The following is a 26,223-nucleotide window of genomic DNA, read 5'->3' as shown; positions in this document are numbered from 1 at the left end:
GGTCGCGCTGCAGTCTGGGAGTTGTAGTCAAGGATTTAAAGACCAAGAATGCAATGGTATTCAGATTTATTTGCCAAAAAAACTTTTTTAAAAATGAAATTAACATTTATTCTATCAATCTATTTATCTCTTTCTTTTTAATGTATATATAAATTATTTATTGTTTTTTTTAGTGTACAGCTACATATATATATATATATTTTTTTTTTTTTACAAAACATTTATTCTTGTTGACAAATTGAAGCCCAAAGGAAACAATATATTTAAATCATTTATACAGTAAAAGTCATTATCTTTAACAGTAAACATAGACACAGGTAATATTAAAAAAAGATGATCAAATAACTTCGCACCAACTTAACTGCATTACATATTGGTCCAAAACATACACTGAGTTGCATAATTTGTACAAAACATTATACAGTTGGATAATGCAGTAGTCCTCCTAGCTGTGTTCAGCTATAGTATGTGCTCCTCCTGTGGAGAGCTCGGATAACTTTATTCAAGCCAAAGCTTTGATCTCAAACATGTGTAGAGGTTCCTTAATAAAATATGTGAAAAAACATGAGGCCGGTTATTCCAGAGCTGCTTTAAGACTAATGGACAATAGTAAGAAGCATTAGTTTTAAATGGCATCCCCATATATGTAATGGTTCCCAGTCTCTCACTCATTTTGATATGTATTTACAAATACAGTGATATAATTGGTGCATGTAAAACTGTAACACGTAGTCACAATTTCATACTCTACACAAAGAGTTTTGACTTTAATCTCTGCCGTGAACAGGATGATATCACTGAGGGTCTGCAGTCATCAGATACGGATGTAACAAGTTAGTGGATGACGGGTTGAACCAGAGAAAGGTCACGTTTCCTTGTGTGTCCATTAGAATATGCTGCACACGTCCTGATTACAAAACTCCAAGATATCTGTTGTAAAGAAAACACACGTAAACATTAGCATTACAGCATTATTACATGTCTGAGGGCTAGTTTAAGTATATGATTGACAATAAAGTATGCTAGGTAATTGTACCGGAGTGTGTGCAGTTGAAGACGGTTTCTACATGACTGTAAAACTCCTCTCCAAGGATGGAGCGGTAGTCCATGTGACTCGTGTGGACAAAACACTGAGTTGCATCTTTGAACAGCAGGTCACTTTCTTCATACTGCTGAGACTCAAAGAGCTTGAACTCTGCATTTGGATTGGATGTCAAAGTTTCCTGTAAGATTTAAAAAGAGAAAAAGAATTCATGATATATACCTAAAAGCCTCCCATTGCCTATTTTGCAAGATATATTGATAAGTAGCACTACAGGTAAGGGGAATAATATGTTTTTTTGATTTAAGGGTGAACTGTCCCTTTAAGTCTTGAGGGTGCTGTTGGGCCACAGAGTGCATAACGTTAAAACAAACACTATTCTTGACAACTTCAAGAGACTGCAGAGTTCTATGTCTACACAGTGCGTACACTCTTCACATAAGCTGACCTGTGACTTCATGAGGAAGTCGTACACTCGGGCTGTAAGCACCGGCCGTGTCATGACGGTGTTCGGTGGGATGACTCCGAGATTACAGCTCTCCCATTCTGACAACGGGGCCCGACGACCATCACTACACAGCAGCTCAAAGTCTGATGACTTCCAACCGTCCGCCCAACCGGTGGAACTCAAACCTGGAGTACAACATGACAAAAGTATGATGTAACATAATGTAACATACAGTATCTGTCAGCATTAATGTGTGTGTGTGTTCATGTCAAAACTTCATCTTGATTATCTCACTGAGGATGTTGGCAAGAAGGTTATGCTGCTCGAGGAAGGCCACGTCTCCGTAGCTTTTACCGCTGGGATCTCCAACTAGACACCTATGAATAATGAGGAAAGGATTAAAGGGTCATTTCAGCCAAAATGTCTTAAAACCAGGGCAAATAAACCCAAAACTATCTTAATGGCTGGAGATCACAACAGATAAGTGAGACAATATGATTTTTCAATGCTACTCACCAGCTATCACAGATGAACAGAAAGCTGTGGTTCAGGTTAGACACCCTGCATACCTTAATGCCCCCATGTTGCCATAGTAACGCTCATTGTGGTTGTCAGCGCAGCGCTTGGTGGCAGCCTCGCCTGTGCCTCCCAGACACACTTTACACAGATTCCCCTGAGAGCCGGGCAGGCAGCCTTTCCAAAACACGTCATTGTACACTGAGAAAACATAAAGTGTCAAACTGCAGCTGCACTGTGTGAAGGGCCTGAGGGCAATAATAATGTATAAAGTTTTAAATGCCAATTAATGATCTTATCAAAATCTTAATCCGTTAAGTAACTAAAGCTGTCAAATAATTGCGGTAGAGTAAAATGAACTGTAATAATTTCCTCTGATATGTAGTGGAGTAGTAAGTACAAAGTGACATGAAAAGAAAAGACTCAAAGTGCAGGTAACATTAATTTGAACTTAACAGTACATGGAAAAAAGATATGATAGGACTGCCAGTGTGAATATAAAGCTGAATTCAGGACTCCACATGAATAATTCGAGACAGTACCTTGGTGTGGATCACAGGGGGAGCTGCTGTTATGCTCGTGGCTCAACCTGTGTCTGTACGGCAGCAGCCAACCTGCAGGGCTGTACATGTGGCCATGACAGGAGCGCCGGCCCCCGAGGTTCCCTATGTATAGGTTTTTGCTGGAGCGCTTTGCCACGGCCAGACCCACTACTGAGGGCAACACTGAGGAGAGAGACAGCAGTGGTTTTCAATATAAAGACAACAATCACATCAGCTACAGAGATTTCTGATAGTTATTTGTGTAGTGCTGTCGTACCGTCTGTCTCTAAGTGTGTTGATCCCTCAGCAGGAACACATTTTTCTCCTGAGAGTCACAGACAACAGATTAATGCTTCTTAATCAATGAAGACAACTGCTGCTAATGTAATGGTAATTAATTATCTAATTAAAAAAAAAAGTTTCAAACAGTATCAAATACCTATTTTGGATTTGAAGTGCGGCAGGCAGAAATACCCTCAATTAAAACATCTTAATGATGAAAATAATAATTTTCATTCTTATTATCATTCATCTGTATTATTGTCATAGGCAGTCAAGGCTTCTCCATTTTGTTTCACTGTCAGTGTTATTACTACATTGCCTTATTATTTGTACAAATAAAATGAAAGAGAATGAATAAAAGAAAGAAAATAGCTGGAGCAAAAAGAAATAAAATAAAAAAATGGCAATGACATTATGTCAGAGCCCATATAGTCTTCAAAATGCATGTTTTGTCCAACCAACAATTAAAACATTCAAATAGAGTCAATTCACACAGATATTACAATGGAAAAAAGCAGCAAATCTCAAAAATAAGAAGAAAGAGATTCAATGAGTAAATTAAAAAATGTGGAAATATAAACAGAAATACCAAAGAAAGCATAATTAGCATTTTAATTTATTTTCACATTTTTTGTTTATTTATTTTTGTGTGTAATTATTTACATTTTTATTTACAAAACTAAATTGATTCATTTATTGCACACAAATTACTCTATTTTTTCTGTACATATTTTTAAAAATATTTTTTTACTTATTTATTTTTCCTTATTCAAAGATATTCAATTCACACACTGATATTAAAACACAAAAAATCAGCATATGTGTAGCAAATATTTCAGCAGCTGAAACCAGTAAATGTTGTAATTATTGCTTCATAAATTACTTTAAAAGTATGGAATCATAGGAGTGTGATAAAAGAGAATAAACCTATAAAAGAAAGAAATTACACATGGAAATATAAGAAGGAATAAATAAGTAAATTCAAAAGTGTAGAAATATAAAGACAAATAGCAAAATATAAAAAAACAAGCATTTTTATTTATTTTTACATTTATTTGTTCATTTATTTCAGTATCTATTTTTGTATGTCTATTTTTTAAATATATATTATATATTTTTGCATATTATTTAGTCTTTTTTACATTTCTTAATTTCTAAAAATATTTTTAATTTTTTCATATCTGTACAAATATTAATATTTTTTTTAATACATATACACATATACATGTCACTTAATATTTTTTTTTTTTTTTTTTAATTTCTTTATTTTACACTTTTATTATTTCCCAGTTGGTTTTGGTTTTCCTTGAAAGATCAAGCTGTCAATCAACCATAAAAGACCAATAAATATCAAACCTCTGTCGATCTCATTATAGATTCAGTGACTATTTGTATCAGGACCAATGAACACTCTCAATCAATAATATGCAGAAGAAATGGCTCCAGCTTGATTGTGTAGTAGCCTCTTTGCTTTAAGTAAATGAATTAGAGAATGTGAACAGTCTTACCATAATATTCTGTAACGACGGGGACAAGACCACATTTTCCTGCGATGAAAGAATGAGTTGGGTCCAGTGAGACAGCGTCTAGCTCGTCCCTCTGTGTGCAGAGTACACAGGTGGTATCAGCCTGATTTATAGTTGTTTCTCAAGTGTAATAAAACTTTTATATTCCAACATTTGTACCCCTTGAATGACTTACCTTAATCTTCTCTATACAGTCTTTCATTGACACGGCTCTGACGCACACCAGAGGGTCTGACTTTATACTGAGAGCCCACTGCTCACATTTCTTCTGCTCTGCAAGGCTGATACAGCACCACCGCACAACACTGTCCTCCAGTGAACTTCCTGCGCACTCACACACACACACACACACACACACACACACACACACACACACATACAGGCTCAATGAGGTCATAAAATCCCATGTTGAATATAAAAATGAACAAAGTGGGTATAAGCACCTTCATGTCCAAGACCTTTGAGGAGTGCAACATAATCCAGCCCCAGCACCTGACTGACGTCCATGTCATCTGGCAGAACAGCCAGTTTATCCGTCACATCTTTGAACAGAAGGTCACTCTCTCCAAAAGATGATGAGTTGAAGAGTTGGAAGCGCTGCCTCTCTCTCCCTTGTTGACCAAACAGCGTCTTAACAATAATAAAGAATCCTTTAAGAATCTTTTAGTCAGTACAGTATTCCTTATAGACACATGGTGTGGCAAAAGTGGGAGAAGACAAAAAAGTACCTGCACTGTTGTTAGAAATTTGCGTGCAACCTTTCGAAAGTTAAATCTGGTGACCATGCTGCCTCCCGGGCCACGTCCCAGATTACAGTTTGCGTAGTGGCTGAGAGGAGCTTGAGTGCCGTCCGTGCACAGTAACCTGAACTCATCACTGTCTGAGAAAACAGACAGAACATGAAGAAAAAGCAGAGTGATGCTCCTTAAAAAAGGAGTTTTTCCAGTTTGATTTTTTCGCCAAATCATAATCAGAATTTTTAAGGTGTTTTTTGCCATTTTCCCTTCTTAAATGAACAGATTGTAGAGATTCAACAATGAATAAATAAAGACAGATATAAGGGATGATTTGCAACAAAAATTCTCAGGTGGACTCAGACTAGGGACATTACAGAGACATGGTTATCTTAAATCCTTTGGCCCCAAGATCACCTCAGAAAAATGTTTTAATTGTAACAGAATAAGGTAATAGTGAGATACTACAGAAGTCTATCAGAAAATAGTTTACCTTTAATACTTTCAAGAGCTAAATGGTCCACAAATGCAACATCTCCTGCTCCACTCCTGAGACATCTGCAACAGAGCAACAAAGGGAAAAGAGGATATGTTTGAAATATGGAAAATGTGCATTGAAAGCTCAGAGCTTTGTTGATTGTTTGTCGAACCTGACCTGAGGGCTCCTTGGCTGTTGTAGTAGGGCTCACTGTGGGACGTTTCACAGTGGTAATTCTTCTGGCGAATGTAGGATTTCTGGCCTTGGCACAGAGCGCACAGAGGTGGTGCCATGGCAGCGGCTCCAGGAACACAGCTGGCACTGAAGAAGGAACTGACGTCTGCTCCAGAGAAGAAAAACAAGTCAGGGGATCATAAAACCAGACGACCAGAGATGCCAACATAGAAAACAGAGAGAAGAAACTTCCACACAGTACTGCTCGACTATCAGCTGATTATAATCTTGTTACCCTGACTGAGCGGCTGCTCCTTTGACCAGCTCAGGTAGTTACGGGACAGCAGGAAGCCGAGTGGGAGACTCCATCCAGCTGTCCATCGGACCCCGCTGTGACAGCTCCTGAGGCCCTGCAGGGACCGTATGTCCAGAGTGCTGTTTCTCACCACAGCTACAGACAGAATACAGCCTCCTGAAGCGTGCGCGCACACACACACACACACACACACACACACAGAAAGCATTCAATTGAGAAAAATTCGACTCTGAGATAAGAAACTTATTAATTCAGAACAGGGCAAGGATTTTTTATTAAGTGAAAGCATTACGTACTGACAAACATGCTGGTGTGTCAGAAATCTAAACCAAACCTACCGTCACTGTAAATCTCCTTGGCGATGACAACAAGGCCAAACTGTTTCACAGCAGAATAAACTTCTCCTGCATCTAATGTCACGATATCAGCACGGTTTGCCTGAAACAAACAAAGACCTTACTATAATGATGCCATCAGGGTCCATACAGTACAAAACCAGTCATATAGTACAGGGCTTTTGAGAACATGAGCCTTCTTCTGTGCAGTGATACAGTTGGCGAGTCGAGTTTGGTAGAAAGAAAATAGTTCATGAAACTGCTCACAACAAGGTCTGTGGATTATCTTCAGTAACCAGGTCATGATTTCCAGAAAGAGACATTGCTGTTGAGTTTTTAAAATGTATTTTCTTGCCACTTTGAGCACCAAAAACTGAGTGCCATCTAGTTCCATTATATTAGAGAGAAGACTGACATCTCCACGGCCGATATCTCCAACACTCTGCAACTCACACTGAAACAATCCAGACTGATACATAGCACTACAGGTAAGAGGAACAATATGTATTTTTAATTTGGGGGTGGACTGTCCCTTTAAAATGTCCTGTACAGTACATACCATGATCACAGCTCTTCAATAATGAAATGAGAGCTCCTGACAAAAGGTTAGTGTTAACAAATAATATCAGCTTGTTTTAAAGCCTCAGAAAAGCTCTTAACAAGAATTTAATTGCTGAGTTTTACACACTGTTGTAGAAAGCTTTACAACCCCGCTGATCTCGTCTGCCCTGCTGAAAAAGTCATCTGTTGGACTTATGTGACAAATTTGTCTGTGTCCAATCATCCAAACAACACTGAGAAGAGAAGAAAGTAAGTTGTAGATCAGTATTTGATTGAAAACATTTCAACATCAATCTGTTTTCTGTCCGCCTATTCTCTTTTTAGAATTTGTGAAGAAGAAATCCACCTTGTTTTTTCATTTAATGGCAATTTTGGTGGTCTATTAAAAAGTTTATTGCATAAATGTAAGTTGTAACACACACATACATGACTTCGTATGGCCGTTATCTGCTACAGTGACTCTTTTGTCTGGCACACTTCAGTTTTATTGCAACCAGGGCTAAAATCATGACGTCAAGGTGGAGGACGGCTCACCCTGATCCTATCGATGCAGTCAGTCGTGCTGGACGCTCGTATGCATGAGAGTCTGGCGAAGGCTGCCACAGCAGCTGGCGGCAGCACCGCCACCAGAGCTTTAGCTAGCTCTGCACACTTCCTCTGCTCAGGATCTGACACTGTGCACCAGCGCATCTTCTTAGCTAGCATGCAAGAAACAGTTCAGAGGATGAATATGCATTTAGCACAGAATTAGTTATTTGTCATGCATACTTTAGTAAGATGGAGGCAATTAATTAATTTCTTGGTGCATAATCTAAAACCAGATTTGCATTTTGGCAAAAAGTGAAATGATTTTACAACATTTGTAATGTTTTAACCTGTTTTAATAATGTCCATAAAAAGTTCCAGAAAGAGGGCAACAAGAGCCAAAAGCCAAATGTACAAAAGAATAAAACACCTTGAACATTCAACAAGATAATAAACATTAAATAACTAGTTCAGTAACATAACTCACCCCTGCTGCAGCAGGCAAAGATGAAAAAGAGCAAAAGTCCTCGCATGCTGCCCTGCTGTAGATAAAAGACTCAGACAAATCTGTCTCAAGATGTCTGCAGAGCACAACAGACAGCTGTCCTTTCTGTCTCAAATCCCTGAAACTCCTGCATAGATTTCCCAAAGCATTAGAGACGCTGGTACTAACGGATAAATAGAAAGCCTGTTGCGCAAGGGCAGCTCCTCTGAAACCAGTAAAGTGACTTTCTGCACACATATGGAAAATATTTAGAACCATCTGTCACAAGGACGACCCCTATCCAAAGCTCTCGCAGACTTTAAGTGTAGATGTAGCAGGGAAAGCTGCTGTGAGGAGCTTGGCTTAATGCTCGGTCAATTTTCAGACAATTTACATCATCATCAACAGGAATAAATAGTATTTGTGGGCATTAAAATATCTGTTTTCCCACCAGCTGTGCAGTAAAAATGTTCAGTTTCAGCTGGTGAACAGCTTTCTCCTCCAATCCTTGTGTCAGTCTTTGTGTTATTTTTAGACATATGATCTCTGCAGATAAACAGTCCAAACAATCAGCAGGTGAAATCACTTAAGTGTGTGAGGCACTATTTCCTGTCATGCTGTAAACACAGAGCGATCTGTTTCTGTCTCTTCTATTTTCCGACGGAGAAAAGAAACTCCTGCATCCTGAAGGGCAGTCTGTAAGTGCTGGATCCTCTCTGCGTGTAGCAGCATGGTTGGTTTACGTTTCGCCAGGTCAGCGGACAGTCTGTCGATGCGATCCTCCAACTGTCAACAGCAAAAACACTGACTGTGATGAGAGTAAAATAACTCTGAGTGTGATTTTGTTTTCCCTCATGTGACCTCTGATTGCTGACTTTTTAACAGCTGATGATTTACTGTTCAAACGAGACCTTAAAGAATGCATGCAAAATGTAAGACATCAGTTTAAGTAATATGGGAAGTCACCTCTGATCATCACCTCACAACCTCACACCTTGCCCTAGTTTGAAAGCGTGCCCCCTCCAGGTTGAGGGAGAGTTACTGCCTCAAGCGAGGGAGTTAAATTATCTCGGAGTCTTGTTCACAAGTGAGGGTAGAATGGAGCGTGAGATGAATCAGCGGTTTGGTGCGGCTTCTGCAGTGATGCAGGCGCTGTGCCAGACTGTTATAGTGAAGAGGGAGCTGAGCCGGAAGGCAAAGCTTTCGATTTACTGGTCCATCAACATCCCAACCCTCACCTATGGTCATGAGCTCTGGGTAGTGACAGAAAGAATGAGATCGCTAATGCAAGCGGCTGAAATGAGTTTCCTCAAAAGGGTGGCTGGGCTCAGCCTTAGAGATAGGATGAGGAGCTCGGACATCTGCAGGGAGCTCGGAGTAGAGCCGCAGCTCCTTCGTGTCGAAAGAGGTCAGTTGAGGTGGTTCGGGCATCTGATTAGGATGCCTCCTGGGGGCCGCCTGTTAGAGGTGTTTCAGACACGTCCCACTGGTAGGAGGCCCCGGGGCAGACCCAGAACAGGCTGGAGGGATTACATATCTTGTCTGGCCTGGGAATGCCTTGGGGTCCCCCAGGAGGAGCTGGAAAGCGTTGCTGGGGAGAAGAACGTCTGGGGTCCCCGCCCCCGCGACCTGGCCCCAGCTAGGCAGTGGGATACACACATGCAATAACATGCATGCACGGCTGAAACCAGCTTGCCACAACAAACTACAGAGAAGCTCAGATTACAACAGGGAGCTTGACTTCATTCTCTGGTCAGGGTGCCATTACTCCACTATATCTTTACAAAGCAAGTAGTGGTTTGCTGCTGTATTAATGCTCTGAATGTTGCATACAGAACCTTTAAGAAACAGTATATCAATCATCATCACAGTATCATCTCTAGAGCGTAAATATTGATTTAGGTACTGTTTAAGTGCTGAAGATTCTTTCCTTGTGCAGTCGCACTGTGTGCAACATTAACAAGTGTAGTTTCCTGTTTAATAGAAAACAGAGACAGAATTATTTTATCTTCTTACCTCCTTCAGCTCTTGACAAACAGCACTTTTCTCCATGTGTTCGTCTTTTCCACTGGTCTGCAACCAACTTTGTAACACCTGTTTTAGTTTTTGCCATGCCCTGAGTCAACACACACAATCACACATTACTACTACTACATAGATAGTGTGTTAAACAACATGAGATGAATGGAAAAACTTTTGTCACAGGTTTTGTACCGGAGCTGCTTCCTGTCCTGTTGGTATGTCGTCATGTCCTGCTGAATGCTGAGCAGTTCTCCAGTCAGAGCTAATGTTGAATCCGTCGCTGCATCTTCTGCAGTTTCTCCACCGGATGCTCTCGGATGTACGTCTTCAAGAAGCACGACAAGAGAGTTTTTAAAATCTTGGCATTTGTGATGTTCTGCATAATCTACACAAGACCATCATGTTATAGTGAATACAAAAAAAAAAACACACTGGGTGAGAAAAGTGCAGGTATCATACCTGAATAAGCTGACGAGTATTTAACAGGAGGCACAAACTGATGAAGAGGCACGAGTGGAACATCTCCACCAAAACCTGAGCTGTTAGTCTTTCCCAACTTGAAAAAAAGCAGAAATTCAAGTTACCTAATAAGGCTTTGAACATATTACTGACATCTGTTGGAGTCAAACAGGTGACTGTTACCATATCTTCAGTCCCAGTGGTCATGAAAGCAGAGGGAGGTAAAAGAACATCCTGGTTTTGGGTTTCTTGAGGGCAGTCCTTAGTGGACGTGTAAGGTTCAGAGGGTGACACATTAGATGTGATGATGCTCTGACATGTGGAGGCAACAGGAACTTTAGCAGGATGAAGGCAGGACGATGCTGTGTGATGGACTTCCTGAGAGGGACGACTGAGCTGCAACGGATATGGAGCAGGTCCAGCTCCAGTGATGACAGTCTGTTTCTGAGTGCTGAAAGGAAGGAAAAGTTTTATTCATGATGTTTAAATTTTGAGGGTAACTTTGGTATTTTTCAACCTGGCCCCATATGCCATGTTGTTGTGTCAATTTTTGAAATGCAGCCAGCAGCGGCGAAACAAGATGCAATGTACTCCCTGCAGGCAATAGGGCACCGTCAATTTATGTCAACTAAGAAAAACTTGTTGTTGCCACAGATGTATTCAGATTGTTATTTAAGTGTCTGATAACATCATGGAAAGGATTCCTACAAAGGTAGACCTTGTTGTTAAAGAGTCAGATCCTATTTGTTTAACCAGAAACAGCCCTGAAATCGCTATCGCCTAACCCACCAGACTCCATTTAAATAAACAGTAATTTTATCATTGTAAAACACACTTCATTCAAAGTCAACAGACACAAACTAAATCTCACAAAAGCTGACTTGGTTTGTCTTTCCACTGTTTCAACAATCACGAACTCTGGTTTAGTCTACAAAACCTTTAATTCATCCAGTTAGATGTGATAAGATGCAGACTCTATATGGGCTAAAATTACTGTTTATTTAGATGGAGTCTGGTGGGTTTGGCGATGGTGATTTTGGGGTTATTTCTGGTTAAACAAAAAAGGATCTTACTCTTTAAAATAAAGGTCTATCTCTGTAGGGATCCTTTCCGTAATGTCAGACCCTTAGAGTAATAATCGGAGCCAGTCAGCGGCAAAAACAAAACTTTCTGTGATGGACAGAAGGTGGACAGTTGCCGGCAGGATTACACTGCAGCCACTGCCGGCTGGACCAATACTGGACCAATTTCAAAAATTGTTGTTCCCATTATTCACTTAGACACAAAAACATTGGAAAATAGGGACCACACTGAAAAAGCTCACAGTTTCCCTTTAACCTAAGCTGTGTGGTATTTTTTAATGTAATGTATTTTGATGATGTAGAAAAAAACTTTACTTTATTTTCGGTGGAGAATCAAACAGTTCCACGCAGCGTCGTGGCTGACGTCGAGGCATACGGCTGAATACCCTGCAAAAAAAAAAAAAAAAAGAAAAGAAAAGAAAAGAAAAACTCTTTAAGTCTGAGTCCAAGTGTTGATATTCACAGCCTGAGAGGGGCTCAGACTCACAGCTGGCTTAGCAGCCCATCTTCAGCTTCCTGCTCCACAGAGTCAGACGGGGACACATTCTTCAGTCCAGGTGTCGTCAAACAGAAGGTCACGCTCTTTTTCAGTGGTTGCCTTTTGACCTCTGGCTCTCTTTGTGGTTTACTCAGCGCCCGATGCTTCCACCGCATAGCACAGCGCTTCACGACTCTCTGGAGATGTCTTGACTTCTGCAGGACAGATTTGATGAAATGATACTTAAATTTTATGTCTGAAGTGACACAGAAGTGATTAATACCCACTTATTATGGCTCAGTGCAAATGTGCTATATTTTACGAGTAGCAATTTGTCACAGTGAGAAAAAATAAATTATGTGTCAAAGTCAAGAATTTTGATGATGATACATCAATAATTTTTCTAATTGCATCGTAGCCCTCTGAATCAAATCAGAACGTGAGGTGCCTGGAGATTCCCACCTGCTCTTGGCTGTATTGTGTTAAGCTGGTTGTGAGGTCGTTCATGTGAGCAGCGTATGACAGGATGCACGTCACGCCCTCCCTCAGCAACTGGTCTCTGTAGACCTGTGCAGCTCTGGCTGCCTGCTCCTGTTTTCTGCGCTGCTCTGTGACCCACAGCCTCCATTCACACAACACCTGCGGCAGGTTCATCAAAAAACATTAAAACCGTGTGAGCATCAATTTAACAGTACAGCGCTCAATTCTGCAGTGAGAGGCGAACACGTGCGGGCAGGTGTGCTACCTTGGCCTGAAGAGTGAGGGACCAGTGCCAGAGCGCTTGCTCCGTCTGCTTAGCTTCTCTCCGTCTGTGCTGCAGCTGTTCAGCAGGAAGGAAAACCAAAGTCACAGCCAGTTTAAATGCACTGAATCAAATCACATATATCTGCCTGGGTCAAGCTAAAAACACACTTTACAAAACTCCTACAGAGCCACAGAGGACATTATTGAGCTCTTTTTACTGGCTGAGAAGCACTCTACATGACAACTAGAGATCTTTAAGTATTAACTCAGCTGTGTTTGAAAGGCTTAAGTGTTCAGCGTGTGAAAAAGACAAACCTTTATTTTCCACTGTTCAAAGTACTTCTGGTACATCTTTAATCTCAGCAGAAGGATTCCCTGTCGTTTCATTACCTGTGACATAATCACATTTTTAAAATTAAATATCAGGAAGTCAGCAGTGCAGCTGTTTTATATGTAACAGTTCAGGGATAATGAAGTCACAACCTTGTTTTTCTGACACTGGCTGTGATGCTTATTCCAGGCGCACAGTGCTTTAGAAAGGAGGTTGGAGTCATGGTGCTGCCTGGCTTTTTCCATACATATCCTCTCTCTCCGAGCCTCCCTGGTTCGCTCCCTCCATCGTCTGAAAGACCGCAGCTGCTGAGCTAACCACAGGAAACATCAAGCTAAAACATTAACAATTCATGTTCAATTAAACAGTATTCTGACACAAAAGTAAGTTAAAGGTATAATATGAAACGTTTCCACTGTAAAATATCTAAGAACAACTCAACCTAGCTGTGATGTTACAATATGCCCAGTGTTCCCAACAATGTTCAAACCCAGACAAATCTGTAATTTTATTTAGGGTAACAGTTTCATTTGGTCCCCTATCAATGGCATCTTATAACCTTTACCCCCCCTCACTGCGTTAACCTCTGAGGAAACACAGGACACACCAGGTCATAGGTCAAAGAATGAAGAAGAAAGTTGACAAGCCACTCTATTGTTTGCACCACTAATGATAGAGGATGATTATTTATTGCTGTTTGGTACATGCTCTGTCACAAAAGCTGTCCCTGTAAAGCGCAAAAGTACGGGTGAACAAAATAATAACGTTCTAACGTTACAACAATGTTCAACACGCTTATAAAGTTATTTTAGTCTGACCGTTTTGAACACACTTAACATCGCCAGGCTACTACTAGAGGAGAGCAGGCAGCAGCTCCAGATGTAGACCCACAGTCTGCGGCCACAGCAGCCAGTACAGCAGCAATCTAAGATCAGCAAACTTTCTGTTGCTGCCGTTACACAGGTAAAACCCATTGCTGTCACTAACCACCAGCCCGCTGTGACACCTGGCACTGGGGGGGTTTACGCTGGCTGAATTCAAGCTGCTACAGCTGCCAACTGAAGGTCGATTTCCTAAGCTGCTACCTGCTCTGCTCCCAGGGATGCAATCCACAGTGGCGGAGAGCAAGGTAGGGGGGCCGCAAGGTGGCTAGATAGCTCATTCTTGTCTCATTTGTGGTTTGATAAACAGAGAGCATGGTGAGGAGGGGCTTAGCAAATGTGCTGCATGCAACTCTACACTGAAATACAATTAAATGAATCAATATATGGGAAACACTGGGTCACTGTATGAAGTGTGTGCATATGGCTGTGGTCGTCTGGTGGGAGGGGCTTAGGACAGGAAGGGGAGCTGCAGGAGGAGTGCATTTTCAAAATCCACTGGCATTTTGTGCCTTTTCCAGAAAATAATATTTATTTTTGCAAAGAAAATCATGATTCATTTGTCATGAATGTTGAAAAAGAGGAAATCACTAACCAACATGCTGTGGGTGTGAGAGGAAGGAAGTGACATTCATATAAAAAATTGATGTGCAAACAGAGAATAAAATTTTAAACGTGTTAAAATCAGACAGCATGTGGTCTGTGTGTTGCTACCTTGATTTATGGACCTCTGAACCTTGCTGACTGCTTCCTCCTGCTGGTGGCGCTTTGACACTGCACACGTTGTTGCTTCTCGCCAAGCAAGAAACACCTTAACATGTTTAATGCAAAGACAGCGATAAGCAAGCACTCCCACAGAGGAATAACTCTGATAGTTTGGCATATGAGTTTACTGAACAGCTTTCTAACCTTGAGTTGAAGGAAATGCTGAAAGTGATTCTGTGCTTGTTGCTCTTTGAGCTTGACCTCCGTCAGCAGCACTGAGTTCTCCCTCCACACGCACAGAGCTGACCTGGAGACAGAGCAGATAAAGCCAACATGAATCATTCAAGGAGCAAACAGAGCAGACGTCCGATAAGAGAATATATGTAAGAATTTGTGTTCAATACCTGAGAAAGTTCTGTTTTTGTTGCCTGTAAAGTTCCTCTGCATCACCGTGGATCTGACACATCTGCAGGTGGCGTTCCTGTGAACGCAGCAGGCGACAGTTTATCAGCTTTTTCTTTTTACTCCAACCTTCAGAAATCATGTGATTATAAATGCAGACGTACCTTCCAGGCCAAAAACGTGCGTCTGAGGAGCTTCACTTCATGGTAACGCTGCATCTGCTTCAGCCTGCTTTTCTTCACTCTCTGGCTATGAACAAACTGACCAAACACACACACACACACACACACACACACCTGAAACTGATGACTGGTTTCTGTTGATATCTGTACCCTGACTATCTTCAGGGTCCCTTCAGCTTAAGGCTGTTTAGATTTAAGACTTCTTAAGACTTTTAAATGCCACTAGGAATAAAAATGTAATGCCAATTTTACAATAACCATAATTGAAGATAAAAAAAAACATTAATTGACATCAATTACTTTGGGTTAGGGATCATTTTGCTTAAATGTATATTGTAACATAAATCATGACTTTTTTGGTCAAGTTAAAAAATTAAATGATGCACTTCAAATGCTGAAAATAATTAACACTTTCTTGAGTGGAACACATGGAAAACAATACATATATAACACTATTATACATGTATCCATTTGGTTAACCTTGAAAAAGGCTTGTTCTTTGGTCATGTGATTGGATGTGGTAAATATATGTGAGTGTTGCTGGTTCTGTTATCATGATCTGCATGACGTTGATGCCATAGGTATTTGGTAAATTAGTTTTAAAAAAAAGATAGATGTTAACAGTTATTTTCTGATTTTATAATGCAATGTCAGAAAAGATTCATAGAATCCCCATTAACATGTTTAAGACTTCTGAAAGACTGATTTCAAACATTTTAATGGCTTATTTTTGGATGTATGAATTCAATGCCTTTTAAGACTTTTTCAAGGATCTGCAGGAACCCGATTTTTAAAAATAATAAACACAAAGGAGCTGTGTTATGTGTTACGATCCAATAATGAGCTTTAAAATAAGACGCATATCTATGTCTTCTAATATTAAACAAACTAAAAACACAATTTCCAAGTTTCCTTCCAGAGTTTCCAGACCTAAACAGGTCCGTTTCTGTCTTTCTTTAAACCCTGAGCCAGATGAAGAGAAGAGCAGATGCCTGTCAGATACAGTGGAAAACACTGATGTGATCAAAAAGCTCGGGACAGAATCATTCCAATACAAATGCTGTTTAAATAATTTGCTTAGAGTAATAAAGTAGTCTGCTTACAGTTTTCATTTTGGGTATTTTTAAACATGACAACATGTGGAAAAAAATGTTCAAACTATCTTAATTCTAATTTTTTTTCCATGATCCATTGCCTCGCGGTGATTCGTCTGCTTCCAGCTGGATACTTGAAGCTGGTGCTGCGTGCACACTGAAATCATGATGGGGAGAAAAAAAGTAATTTTCTCTGAATGAAAAACATAACCTCCTTGAAGCTTCTGACAAACTGCCAAAAACAAGCCAACGAGATGCAGCTGCCAAACTTGGTGTTCCTCGGGCTACCTTATGTAGTCTATTCAAACAATGAGAAACAGTCGTGGCTGCCAGTGATGGAGACAGAAAACGTGTGCACGTGGGGAAAGCACCTGTGGTTTAAGCTGCTCTTGTCAAATGGATTGATAACGCCTGGTCACATGACTGTTTGGAGCAGTCAATAAAATTCAATAAATAGCAAAGCTGTCCATGGCATTACTTTATATTCACATAATAAATACACAAATGTCAACTGGATGGTAATCTGCATGACACATAAAGAAAAAAATAGAAAATCTGTTATTTTAATCATCCACCTATAGTGATCAATTTGACTTGGACATAAGTGATCACTGTAAGAGGTTTCCATTGTATTATGTGTATATGTGGCTGTGTATTGGCAAGAATCTGGCGATGTGATACCTATCATGATACAAGGGTTACCATTCAATGTATTGCAATTTCTAATTTTCTAATAATATCTAACTTTAGGAAAACTGTCACGGTATGAACAACACACCATCACATGCATAAAATCTGAGTAGCTTACTTTTTTTGCAATCAGAACAGTAGGATCTGCATTTGTATTTATCACAGTCCCTGTACCATTCAACATCAAAGCAATACTTTTTGTGACGTCTGATCAAGTAATTAACATTTGCATATCCATTCGTTTTCAACTGCTTATCTGGGGCCGGGTCGCAGAGGCAGCAGGCAGAGTAAAGTACTCTAGACGCGCCTCTCTCCAGCAACACTTTCCAGCTCCTCCTGGGGGATCCCGAGGCATTCTCAGGCCAGACGCAATATATAATCCCTCCAGCGTGTTCTGGGTCTGCCCCGGGGCCTCCTACCAGTTGGGCGGCCCAGGAAAACCTCTAAAGAGAGGCACCAACGAAGCATCCTGATCAGATGCCCAAACCACCTCAACTGACCCCTTTCAACACGAAGAAGCAGCGGCTCTACTCCGAGCTCCCTCTGGATGTCTGAGCTCCTCACCCTATCTCTAAGGCTGAGCCCAGCCACCGACCCCATGGAGGAAACTCCTTTCAGCCGCTTGAATTCCTCATTCTTTCAGTCACTACCCAGAGCTCATGACCATAGGTGAGGGTTGGGATGTAGATGGACCAATAAATTGAAAGCTTCACTTTCTTTCAGCTCCCTCTTCATCATGACAGTCCAGCACAGTGCCTGCATCATTGCAGAAGCCGCATCAATCCACTTATCTCACGCTCTGTTCTACCCCGAGACCCCAAAGTACTTAAACTCCCTCACTTGGGAAAGTAACTCCCTCCCAACCCGGAGGAGGCCATCCACCATGGCCTCAGACTTGGAGGTGCTGACTCTCATCGCAACTGCTTCACACTCAGCTGCAAACCGCCCCGATGCATGCTGGAGGTCACAGTGTGATTGGAGCTGTGTGCGTATATCCGTAAAATATAGAAATAAATAAATAAAAGTGCCTGTAGGATTCTTTAGGTAAACAAATTAAGAAAATTGAAAAAGTACAAACACTGTGTTACCACTCGATTAATGGAATGTTTTTGAGAATCAATACCATATCAGAAAATATAATATTGCGATATTCAAGCGTATCGATCTTTTGTTATGCCCCTAGTATGAGAACAGATGGTGTGTGAACTGGACAGAACAAATACTACAGAGTTACCTTTTTCCATTTTTCCACAGCCCATCTCATGCAGCGCAGGTCACCCTGATGACAAGCCTGCTGCTCTCGATCTCTCCTGACATGCAAACAAAATATGTGTTAGCCAACAGACCGGCAAGTTTCACCCCTCTGCTCTACAGCATTTAGTTTGCTTCACCTGTCTCGTATCTCGGTGCTGTTGTCCTTCCACTGCGTCATCGTCTTGTGGAGAAGTCTGTGCAGGTACAGACGGTCTGAAGCCTTCTGTTTTTCCTCTTCCTCCATCTGCTGCTCCGTCCGTTCCCTCCAGCAAGTCCAGGCTCTCTGCAAGTGGCAACGCTCCTCGTGTAGAATTGCCTGATAACAGCAAGTTATCTGTCAGTAACTGATTCACACCTGCGCTCCTAATCAACAACATAGAGTAGTTTGTGTTTTTATTAACAGCTAACATACCATCCGCTCAGAAAGCATCTGCTCCTTATGCGTCTCTGAACGTCTCCACCAGGTGTAAAACACTGAAGTGTACTGACGTTGCCTGATAACACAGTGATCAAACAAATCAGACAGGTCAACTCTGCTCACTTTGGAAATGAATTACAACACACAAACAGCTCAGGAGGGTTGGTAACTCACCGATTAAAGACTTCTGCTTTGTGTTTCATTTGCTTATGGAGTCTTCTCTGCAGAGTAAACTCAACCCACGAGTCGAAACACCGAGGCAACATACGTTCAGCAAACCAAATGTCTGCACGACACTCCGATTCCTGCAGAAAACATAAGTTTGTTATTAATCTATAAGCAGGATTTAGGGTCACACAGATACCACTCATACTCTCACCTACTGTTTGCCTACATTTTCTATGAATTTATAAATGTTCATATTACACAGACCATATTACACAGACCATGTTCATATTACACAGACCATATTATGTGTCCTTTTCTCTGCTCTGTAACTTTTGCTCAGGAAGCTGTACCAAACAGTTGGAACCTTCGTTAATAACGTGCGACATCTGAATGCTGTGCAGCCTCTGTTTTCTTTTGCATTTCTACACTAGTATTATAAGTATTATACTATTTGTATAATTTTATTTCAGTGTTGGCTGTAAGCTTGTTTCTGACTTGTGTGATCCAAACATTTCCAATAACTCTACGGGGTCGTTACGTCCAAAATTCAAAATTTACGGAAAAAAAGTACATGTAATCGTTTTCAAATTTACATTGTGTATTTGTCTAATGAAATATTCTGCTTCAATTCATATTTGTTGGTATTTAGCCTTTCAAAAACAAAATTATCACTGCAGAAACCCCTCCAACTGTTTTCCCTCCTGCTTGCTGCAAACAAAGGGCGGAACGCAGCTGTATTAACGGGGCAGCCTATCATCTGACAGCACCTTAAATCACATTTATTCATTAAACTAAATGTTGAATTAAAGGTCTGCTGTGTAGGATTTAGTGGCAGCCAGTGGTGAGGAGGCAGATTACAACTGACTGAAACTTCTCCCGTGTGCCAAGCATGTAGGAGCAATATGGTGGCCAGTGTGAAAATGTGAAAATGCAAATGACTCTACTTAGAGCCAGTGTTTGGTTTGTCTGTTCTGGGTAACTGTAGAAACAACACAGTGAACCCCATAGTGGAGTACCCGCTCCATATGTGGTTCAGGCCCCCAGGAAGTGTGCTGGACATTTAAGCCAATTTGACATATTAGCCAAATCATGTTACTACAACATCCAGGTCTGACACGTGATGCTATTGGGCACAAAATACTTTTTCTCATAGAGTTACATTGTGAAAGAGACTAGTATAAGTCAGTGGACAATTATTTTGAGTGTTACATCTCCCACAAAATGACTTACTTCAGTATCAGGATTTGATTCATTCGGTCTAATAACATTTCTAAAGTCGAGAAGAGCCACAGTATCAAGTCATTTTATCCCTATTGAAGTTAGCAGAGAGCCCAACCAGAATGAAAGATGCTGACTCATCCAACAGATGTCTTCAATGCGCCTACTCTATGGGCCCAATGATGCAGAAGATCTGGGTAATTTTACACCTGTGAAGTCACACTTTTTTGGCTTCATGCACCACTGAGCAACTTTCTTAAGTATGAACAGGTCCTGCCTCTGACACTGTATCCATTTCTCTTCATACACCATTGATGTAGATATAAACAGCTCATTCTAAGGTAATATAAATACAGTGGCCCTTATTTATTTCTTATTATTGTTCATTATCCCCCTAATCCATCACACTGGACCTTCAATTGAAAAAAAAAGATTAATTTATCACTAATGAGTCATTTTTCAAAAATTGGGGATTTTGTTTGACAACATCATAAAATATGACGACAGACCTTCAAAGCTTCTAGTAAGTTTTCAAATGAAGTGGAAAAAAGACATTTGTTACAGCCATAATTGCTTATGTGGATCTAGTGGATCGAGATAATACCTTCATGCGTCTTTGTTCAGCAAGTTTCTCTCTCCAGTGGTGAAAACAGCTGCTCAACAGGACTGCTCTGTAAAAAGAGCAAGAAGTCTGAGTTTATATAAAAATCATACAAACAGAAACAACCTTATATGAAACATACAACATGTTTGTAGTGTGGTTGCCACAACAGAAAGCAATTAATATATTTTCACTCTAAGGCAAACATAAAAAAAAGAATAAAAATAAAAGCACCTGTGATTGGTCAGTGCCATTTCTGTTAGGTGTTGAAAACTCTTGTCTTCAGCCTCCTCCAGACAGTCCTGCCAGAGCCTCCAGTACCTGCAGGTCATCTATGAAAAACACAAAAATTAAATCATTAGAAACATTACTTAATGTGTCACTGATGCTGTGGTATTAGAATGATGGAGCACTCCTTTGTTACAGTTTGATGATGATGTTGGACGGCCATGTTGTTGTTCAGTCTGTGTGTCTTGCTCCTGAGGACATTAAGAGAAAGTCCCTGCAGTCCAGCTCGCTGCAACAACAACACACAGTGATCAATATATTATATGATCACATTCTCTACTGATATGCTTCATTTACTCTTCATCTCACCAGTAGATGATGATGATGATGTTGACTTGCAATCCTGTATTTTTCAGCCTCTTCTCTGCAATATGTCACATCTATTGGCAAGCTCAAGAATCAAACAAGTGTACTGATCATTTAACCCCTTAACTATCCCTCAGTTGACTATGCTTGATGCTGTAGTTGGTTTAAAATGGAAGGTGTTATTTTATGTTTGGATTTAGGATACAAGCTCTCCAGCGCTCCAGTGCTCTGCGCTGGATGCTCCGTATGGCCAAGTGCTCTGCAGTTTGCAAACGGTCTTCCTCGACCCTCTTACGATGCAGTGCACCAATCCATTTACTCCAACACCTTGCCACCAGATGGAGATTGTGAGCACGTTGAGCCACAGCTAAAAAAAGAAAAAACAGAAAAAGGAATTTTAAGAGAAAATTGAGTAATCAGGATTAAAATGTGAGCGGTATAGTCTGAGTGATATTGTGGTTTATATTAAAGCTGTAGTTGGTAACTTAAAAAAAATATAACTTTGTTATATTTGCTGAAACTGCCATTATATCAGTATGAGACACATATCCTGTGAAAAACTCTGGTCCCTCTGCCTCCTGGAAGTGCTTCTAATGGCATTTTAGGGCTGGACCTGACTCAGAATTGTGTCAGTCTAATCACATTTGGCTGTTCAATATGAATATTCGACTATTGGTTGCTTTTTTTTCCCATACAGAGTTTAAAAGTTTGAACAGGTTTCGGCGAGACGTTCAGGGTGACAGCAACGTTCATGTAATAGAGTAAACAAGCCCTTAGTTACGTTAGCCCTCAAGGCTAATGCATGCTACCTATGCTAATGACAGATTGGGAATGTGCAACAACTTTTTGCCATTGCTAGATGTTAAACAAAAGCCAGAGAGACCGTATTTAGTTGCTGTGAGCTCTAAATTCATCACCTCTAAGCAGACAACAGAAGATAACGTTATCTCAGAGCCTGACCGAGCTAAGCCTCTCCTCCTCCAGGTAGCTGCTGCCGTCTTACTCAGACACACCTTGGGTCTGGGTCTCCTCAGAAGTACATTGTACGCTGACTGACAAAAAAAAGACTGCTCGTGTTGCAGAATCTCAACTGACTGATGGGTCTGTGATCAATGGTTTTAATCTTCGACTTTCAGGGGGCAGTCCTCTTGTCAATCATTGCTCCTGAACTTTGGTCAAACTGTCAAACTAGGCAGCACTGATAAAATATGAATCAAGATTCCGTTACAGTAAGGCTTATTTCTTGTCTCAGATGTTTTCAGAGACATATTTTAGTGTACTGTTTAGCTGTGAAATGAGAAAGCTCGTGACCTGGCGGCCATGTTGGAGACAGTCGAGCCGAAACGAAGCACCAGCCACCTGCCAACTTTCTGACTTTACAGCTAAAAAGTACACTAAAATATGTTTCTGAAAACCCTTTAGGATATAAATAGACAATGCAGTGACAGAATCTATCTATTTGATCAGTGCTGCCTAGTTTGACAGTTTGACCACAGTTCACAAACAATGAATGACATGTTCTGGCACTGATTGGTTGTTTTCCCTCAGCCATGGTTAATTCTAGCACATGCTATTAGAAGCACCACATGGAGGAGCAGGAACATGTTTTTTTTCACATATTATCTGTCTCATGTTGCACTGTGTGGATGTAGTTACAGTTTAATCAAATATAACAAAAAGTTATTTTTAAAAAAGTTACCAACTGTGAGTAAAGACAGTCAGGTAATTGATAATGACCTTGAAACTCTTTCTTGGTTTGGAGATGAGCCACATAACTTTTCCAGTGATGCAATGTTTTTCTTTTCAGTCTGAGGATGAAGTGAAGTGTAGCTCTGGATTCCTTCTCTTTCTGGCAACAAGCAGCCGTGTGCATTTCTCTCCACTGAAGCCAAGCCTTTGACAAAAAGTCACACATCACCACACAAAACACCAAAGTAGGAGATTAGCATTCATCACACATAATGCTGACGTAATATGATTAATGGGTGTGTCGGAGTATGTCTTTACCCTTCTCCGTAAAGCTAGCGCGCTCTGTTTCACGGCTTGATCCTCTAAAGCTTGAAGGTCTCGATGCTGCTGCAGCCGAGTCTGCCACAAGCTCCACGCTGAACTGCACAGGTGAAAAAAAAAAAAAAAAAACAGCTTTAAAACCAACAATCCACTAAGCATTATAAATGTAGGTCTGATTTGTAAATACACTGATCTTACCGCAGGGTTGCGAGTCTGTTCTGTTCGATGGCAGATTCAAGCATTCTGTTCTTCATTCGCCTCATTTCTATGAAAACTTCCCATCGTTCCAAAACCAGATGCATCTGTTGTCTGTCAGCTAGATAAGGAAATAATAATGAAAAAACAGCTGCTTGTGATATCTAATAAAACATGTGGCTTTATGGTTTGATAAGCTCTCATTGTACAACCCCAATTCAAAAAAGTTGGGATGCTGCAAAAAACATGAATAAAAACAGAATGCAATGATTTGCGATTCTGTTTTAACCTATATTCAATTGAATATAGCACAAAGGCAAGACATTTAATGTTCAAACTAAATAAACTTTACTGTTTTTTGTAGATATACACTTATTCTGAATTTGATGCCTGCAACACATCCAAAAAAAAGTTGGGACAGTGGCAACAAACAACTGGGAAACTTGTGAAATGCTCAAAAAACACCAGTTTGGATCAGTCCACAGGTAAACAGGGTAATTGGTAACAGATTAAAGTATCATAATTGGGTATAAAAGGAAAGGGGCAACCTCAAAAGGTTCAGCTGTTAACAAGCAAAGACGCCAAGTTCACCACTTTGTGAAAAGCTGCAGAGGCAAATAATCCAACAGTTTAAGAACAATGTTTCTCAAAGCACAGCTGCAAGGAGTTCAAGGATTTCATCATCTACAAGCCATGATATCATCAAAAAAATCAGAGAATCCAGAGAAATCTCTGCATGTAAGGGGCAAGGCTAAAAACCAACATTTAATGGCTGTGACCTTCGACCCCTCAGAAAGCTCTGTATTAAAAACTGACATGGTTATATAAAGGACATTGCCACATGGGATCAGAAACACTTTGGAAAACCACTGTTGGTAAACACAGTTTGCTGCTGCATCTACAAATCTAAGTTATGATTCTACCATGCAAAATGAAAGCCTTACATCAACAACAACCAGAAACACCATGGACTTCTCTGAGCCTGAGCTCATCTGAGATGGACTGACACGAAGTGGAAAAATGTGCTGTGGTCTGACAAGTCCACATTTTAAATTGTTTTTGGAAATCATGGATGTCGTGTCCTCCAGGCTAAAGAGGAAAAGAACCATCCAGATTGTTACCACCACAAAGTTCAAAGCATCTGTGATGGTATGAGGGTGTGTTAGACTTAGAGCCCATGGCATTATGGGTAACTTTCACATCTGTGAAGGCACCATGAACGCTGAAAGGTACATACAGGTTTTGGAGCAAGATATGCTGTCATCCAGACAATATCTTTTTCAGGAATGTCCCTGCTTGTTCCAGACAGACAATGCCAAGTCACATTCTGCATGTTTTACAACAGCAGGGCGTCACAGTAAAAGAGTGGGGGTACTAGACCGGTCTCCCTGCAGTCCAGGCCTGTCTCCTATTGCAAATGTGTGGCAGATTATGAAGCGCAAAATAGAGCAATGGATCCTCAACAGATAGTGTCCTCAGTTCTAAAACACTTACTAAGCGTTGGTAAAAGAAAAGGCGATGTAACACAATGGTAAACATGCCCCTGTCCAAACTTTTTTGGAACATGTTGCAGACATCAAATTCAACCTGAGTGTATATTTAAAAAGAAAAACAAAAGCAATCGTTTATCAGTTTGAACATTAAATATCTTGTCTTTGTACTGTATTGAATTAAATATAGTTCAAACAGACTTGCAAATTATTGCATTCTGTTTATAATTATCTTTTACACAGCGTACCAATCTTTTTGGAATAGGAGTTGTATAAGTTAAAAAACATACCAAATGACTGAGCAATTTGGATCTTTCTCTTCTTCTCCCTCTGCAATGACATAAACCTTCGCCAGCTGTGAAATGCCAGGTTGTACAGATAATACCTGAAACACAAAGTACACCATGAGCACACACAGACACCTTCTGTGACCAGTTGACTGAGACAGAGGACTATATCCTGTACCTGTAGTGACAGTCTGCTCGCATGGTAAGACTCCACTCTCTCCTGGACGTCCACCACTCGTCTCTCCATCCTTCAAAGGCCTGTCTCAGCACCACGCTGTTATAGTGGGACCTGCAGCATGTCATGTTAGAGGTCAGGCTCAGACTGGACATTTGAAAGTGGCAGATTTCATGTTTCAATAACTCCAGTTTGCAAAATGGTTTGTTACCTGGCTTTATAAGGAAGAATTCGGCCGAAGGTGTTGTGTATCCATATCTTCAGGAACTTTCTTGCCAAGTGCCTGCCGTGATTGACAAAGTTACATTAAGTTATAAATGATGAGATAAAAGCGTTAATGCAGTAAATTAACTGTATCCGCACCTTATCCTCAGCTCCTTGAGTCTTCCACCTTTGTTCCAGCTGTATCCAACCCTGTAAAGAACCTTTCTGGTGTGAACTTGGCGGACTGGTCTTCTGTCAGCACCCGAACTGACGCTGCTCGGTCTCGGTCTGACTGGATCTGGTTTTCTGGCGCCATTTTGCATCGTGTTAAATCAGTTCACCCCTGTACCGAGCAGTAAAAGCAGCACAGACCAAACACTTTACAACTGTTGTAACCAGTGTGGAGAGACAGTTGGGATTACCAAAGTGCGCGCATTTGTTTTTCCTTGTCACGTGACCCACGCGGGCGTGACCGTGACACGAGGGTCCGTTCAGAGATACTGTCTGTTCTAGTGGTCGTCAACGGCAACAGGCTGCGCAGACGCTATGCGTAGTACTAAGTTCAGGATGTGGACG

General features: G+C 40.7%; 2 protein-coding genes across 2 annotated transcripts; both read right to left on the bottom strand.

Moving 5' to 3' along the window:
- Window positions 1–199: 199 nt before the first annotated feature.
- On the bottom strand, window positions 200–8,107 carry sxph (saxiphilin). Its single transcript, XM_033626459.2, has 17 exons — window positions 7,967–8,107; window positions 7,489–7,652; window positions 6,397–6,496; window positions 6,038–6,214; window positions 5,746–5,908; window positions 5,584–5,648; window positions 5,085–5,236; window positions 4,800–4,986; window positions 4,532–4,680; window positions 4,339–4,429; window positions 2,826–2,873; window positions 2,549–2,731; window positions 2,060–2,207; window positions 1,785–1,867; window positions 1,491–1,675; window positions 1,037–1,223; window positions 200–930 (listed from the first exon to the last, which is right to left on the bottom strand). Exons 1-17 carry the CDS (start codon window positions 8,010–8,012, stop codon window positions 887–889), a joined length of 2,172 nt encoding a protein of 723 aa, XP_033482350.1. The 5' UTR covers window positions 8,013–8,107; the 3' UTR covers window positions 200–886.
- sfi1 (SFI1 centrin binding protein) lies at window positions 7,814–26,223 on the bottom strand. The gene is made up of 31 exons (XM_033626446.2): window positions 25,807–26,223; window positions 25,655–25,726; window positions 25,447–25,557; window positions 25,272–25,366; window positions 23,495–23,612; window positions 23,294–23,396; window positions 23,024–23,180; window positions 21,492–21,653; window positions 21,290–21,360; window positions 21,117–21,209; window positions 20,927–21,024; window positions 20,696–20,762; window positions 18,880–19,010; window positions 18,700–18,781; window positions 18,425–18,603; window positions 18,268–18,343; window positions 15,232–15,327; window positions 15,070–15,146; window positions 14,870–14,972; window positions 14,675–14,771; window positions 13,232–13,392; window positions 13,064–13,138; window positions 12,750–12,824; window positions 12,467–12,643; window positions 12,014–12,219; window positions 11,842–11,913; window positions 10,628–10,895; window positions 10,445–10,541; window positions 10,178–10,310; window positions 9,980–10,079; window positions 7,814–8,749 (listed from the first exon to the last, which is right to left on the bottom strand). Exons 1-31 carry the CDS (start codon window positions 25,968–25,970, stop codon window positions 8,576–8,578), a joined length of 3,690 nt encoding a protein of 1,229 aa, XP_033482337.2. The 5' UTR covers window positions 25,971–26,223; the 3' UTR covers window positions 7,814–8,575.

This window comes from Epinephelus lanceolatus, chromosome 1, assembly GCF_041903045.1.
Source record: "Epinephelus lanceolatus isolate andai-2023 chromosome 1, ASM4190304v1, whole genome shotgun sequence".
NCBI lineage: Eukaryota > Metazoa > Chordata > Actinopteri > Perciformes > Serranidae > Epinephelus > Epinephelus lanceolatus.
Note: the sequence above shows the minus strand (reverse complement) of the source record. Positions and strands in the feature narration are given on the sequence as shown.

Excerpts from the sequence above, each read along its gene's own strand:
- sxph (XM_033626459.2), bottom strand. The coding sequence starts at position 8,012 with ATGCGAGGACTTTTGCTCTTTTTCATCTTTGCCTGCTGCAGCAGGG. Across the intron at positions 4,681-4,799 it reads CAAAGGTCTTGGACATGAAG|GAAGTTCACTGGAGGACAGT; the intron begins GTGCTTATACCC and ends GTGAGTGCGCAG. Across the intron at positions 931-1,036 it reads CTTCAACTGCACACACTCCG|ATATCTTGGAGTTTTGTAAT; the intron begins GTACAATTACCT and ends TCTTTACAACAG.
- sfi1 (XM_033626446.2), bottom strand. The coding sequence starts at position 25,970 with ATGCAAAATGGCGCCAGAAAACCAGATCCAGTCAGACCGAGACCGAGC. Across the intron at positions 18,782-18,879 it reads AAAGCAGAAGTCTTTAATCG|GCAACGTCAGTACACTTCAG; the intron begins GTGAGTTACCAA and ends CTGTGTTATCAG. Across the intron at positions 13,393-14,674 it reads TCAGAGGTCCATAAATCAAG|CTCAGCAGCTGCGGTCTTTC; the intron begins GTAGCAACACAC and ends TCCTGTGGTTAG.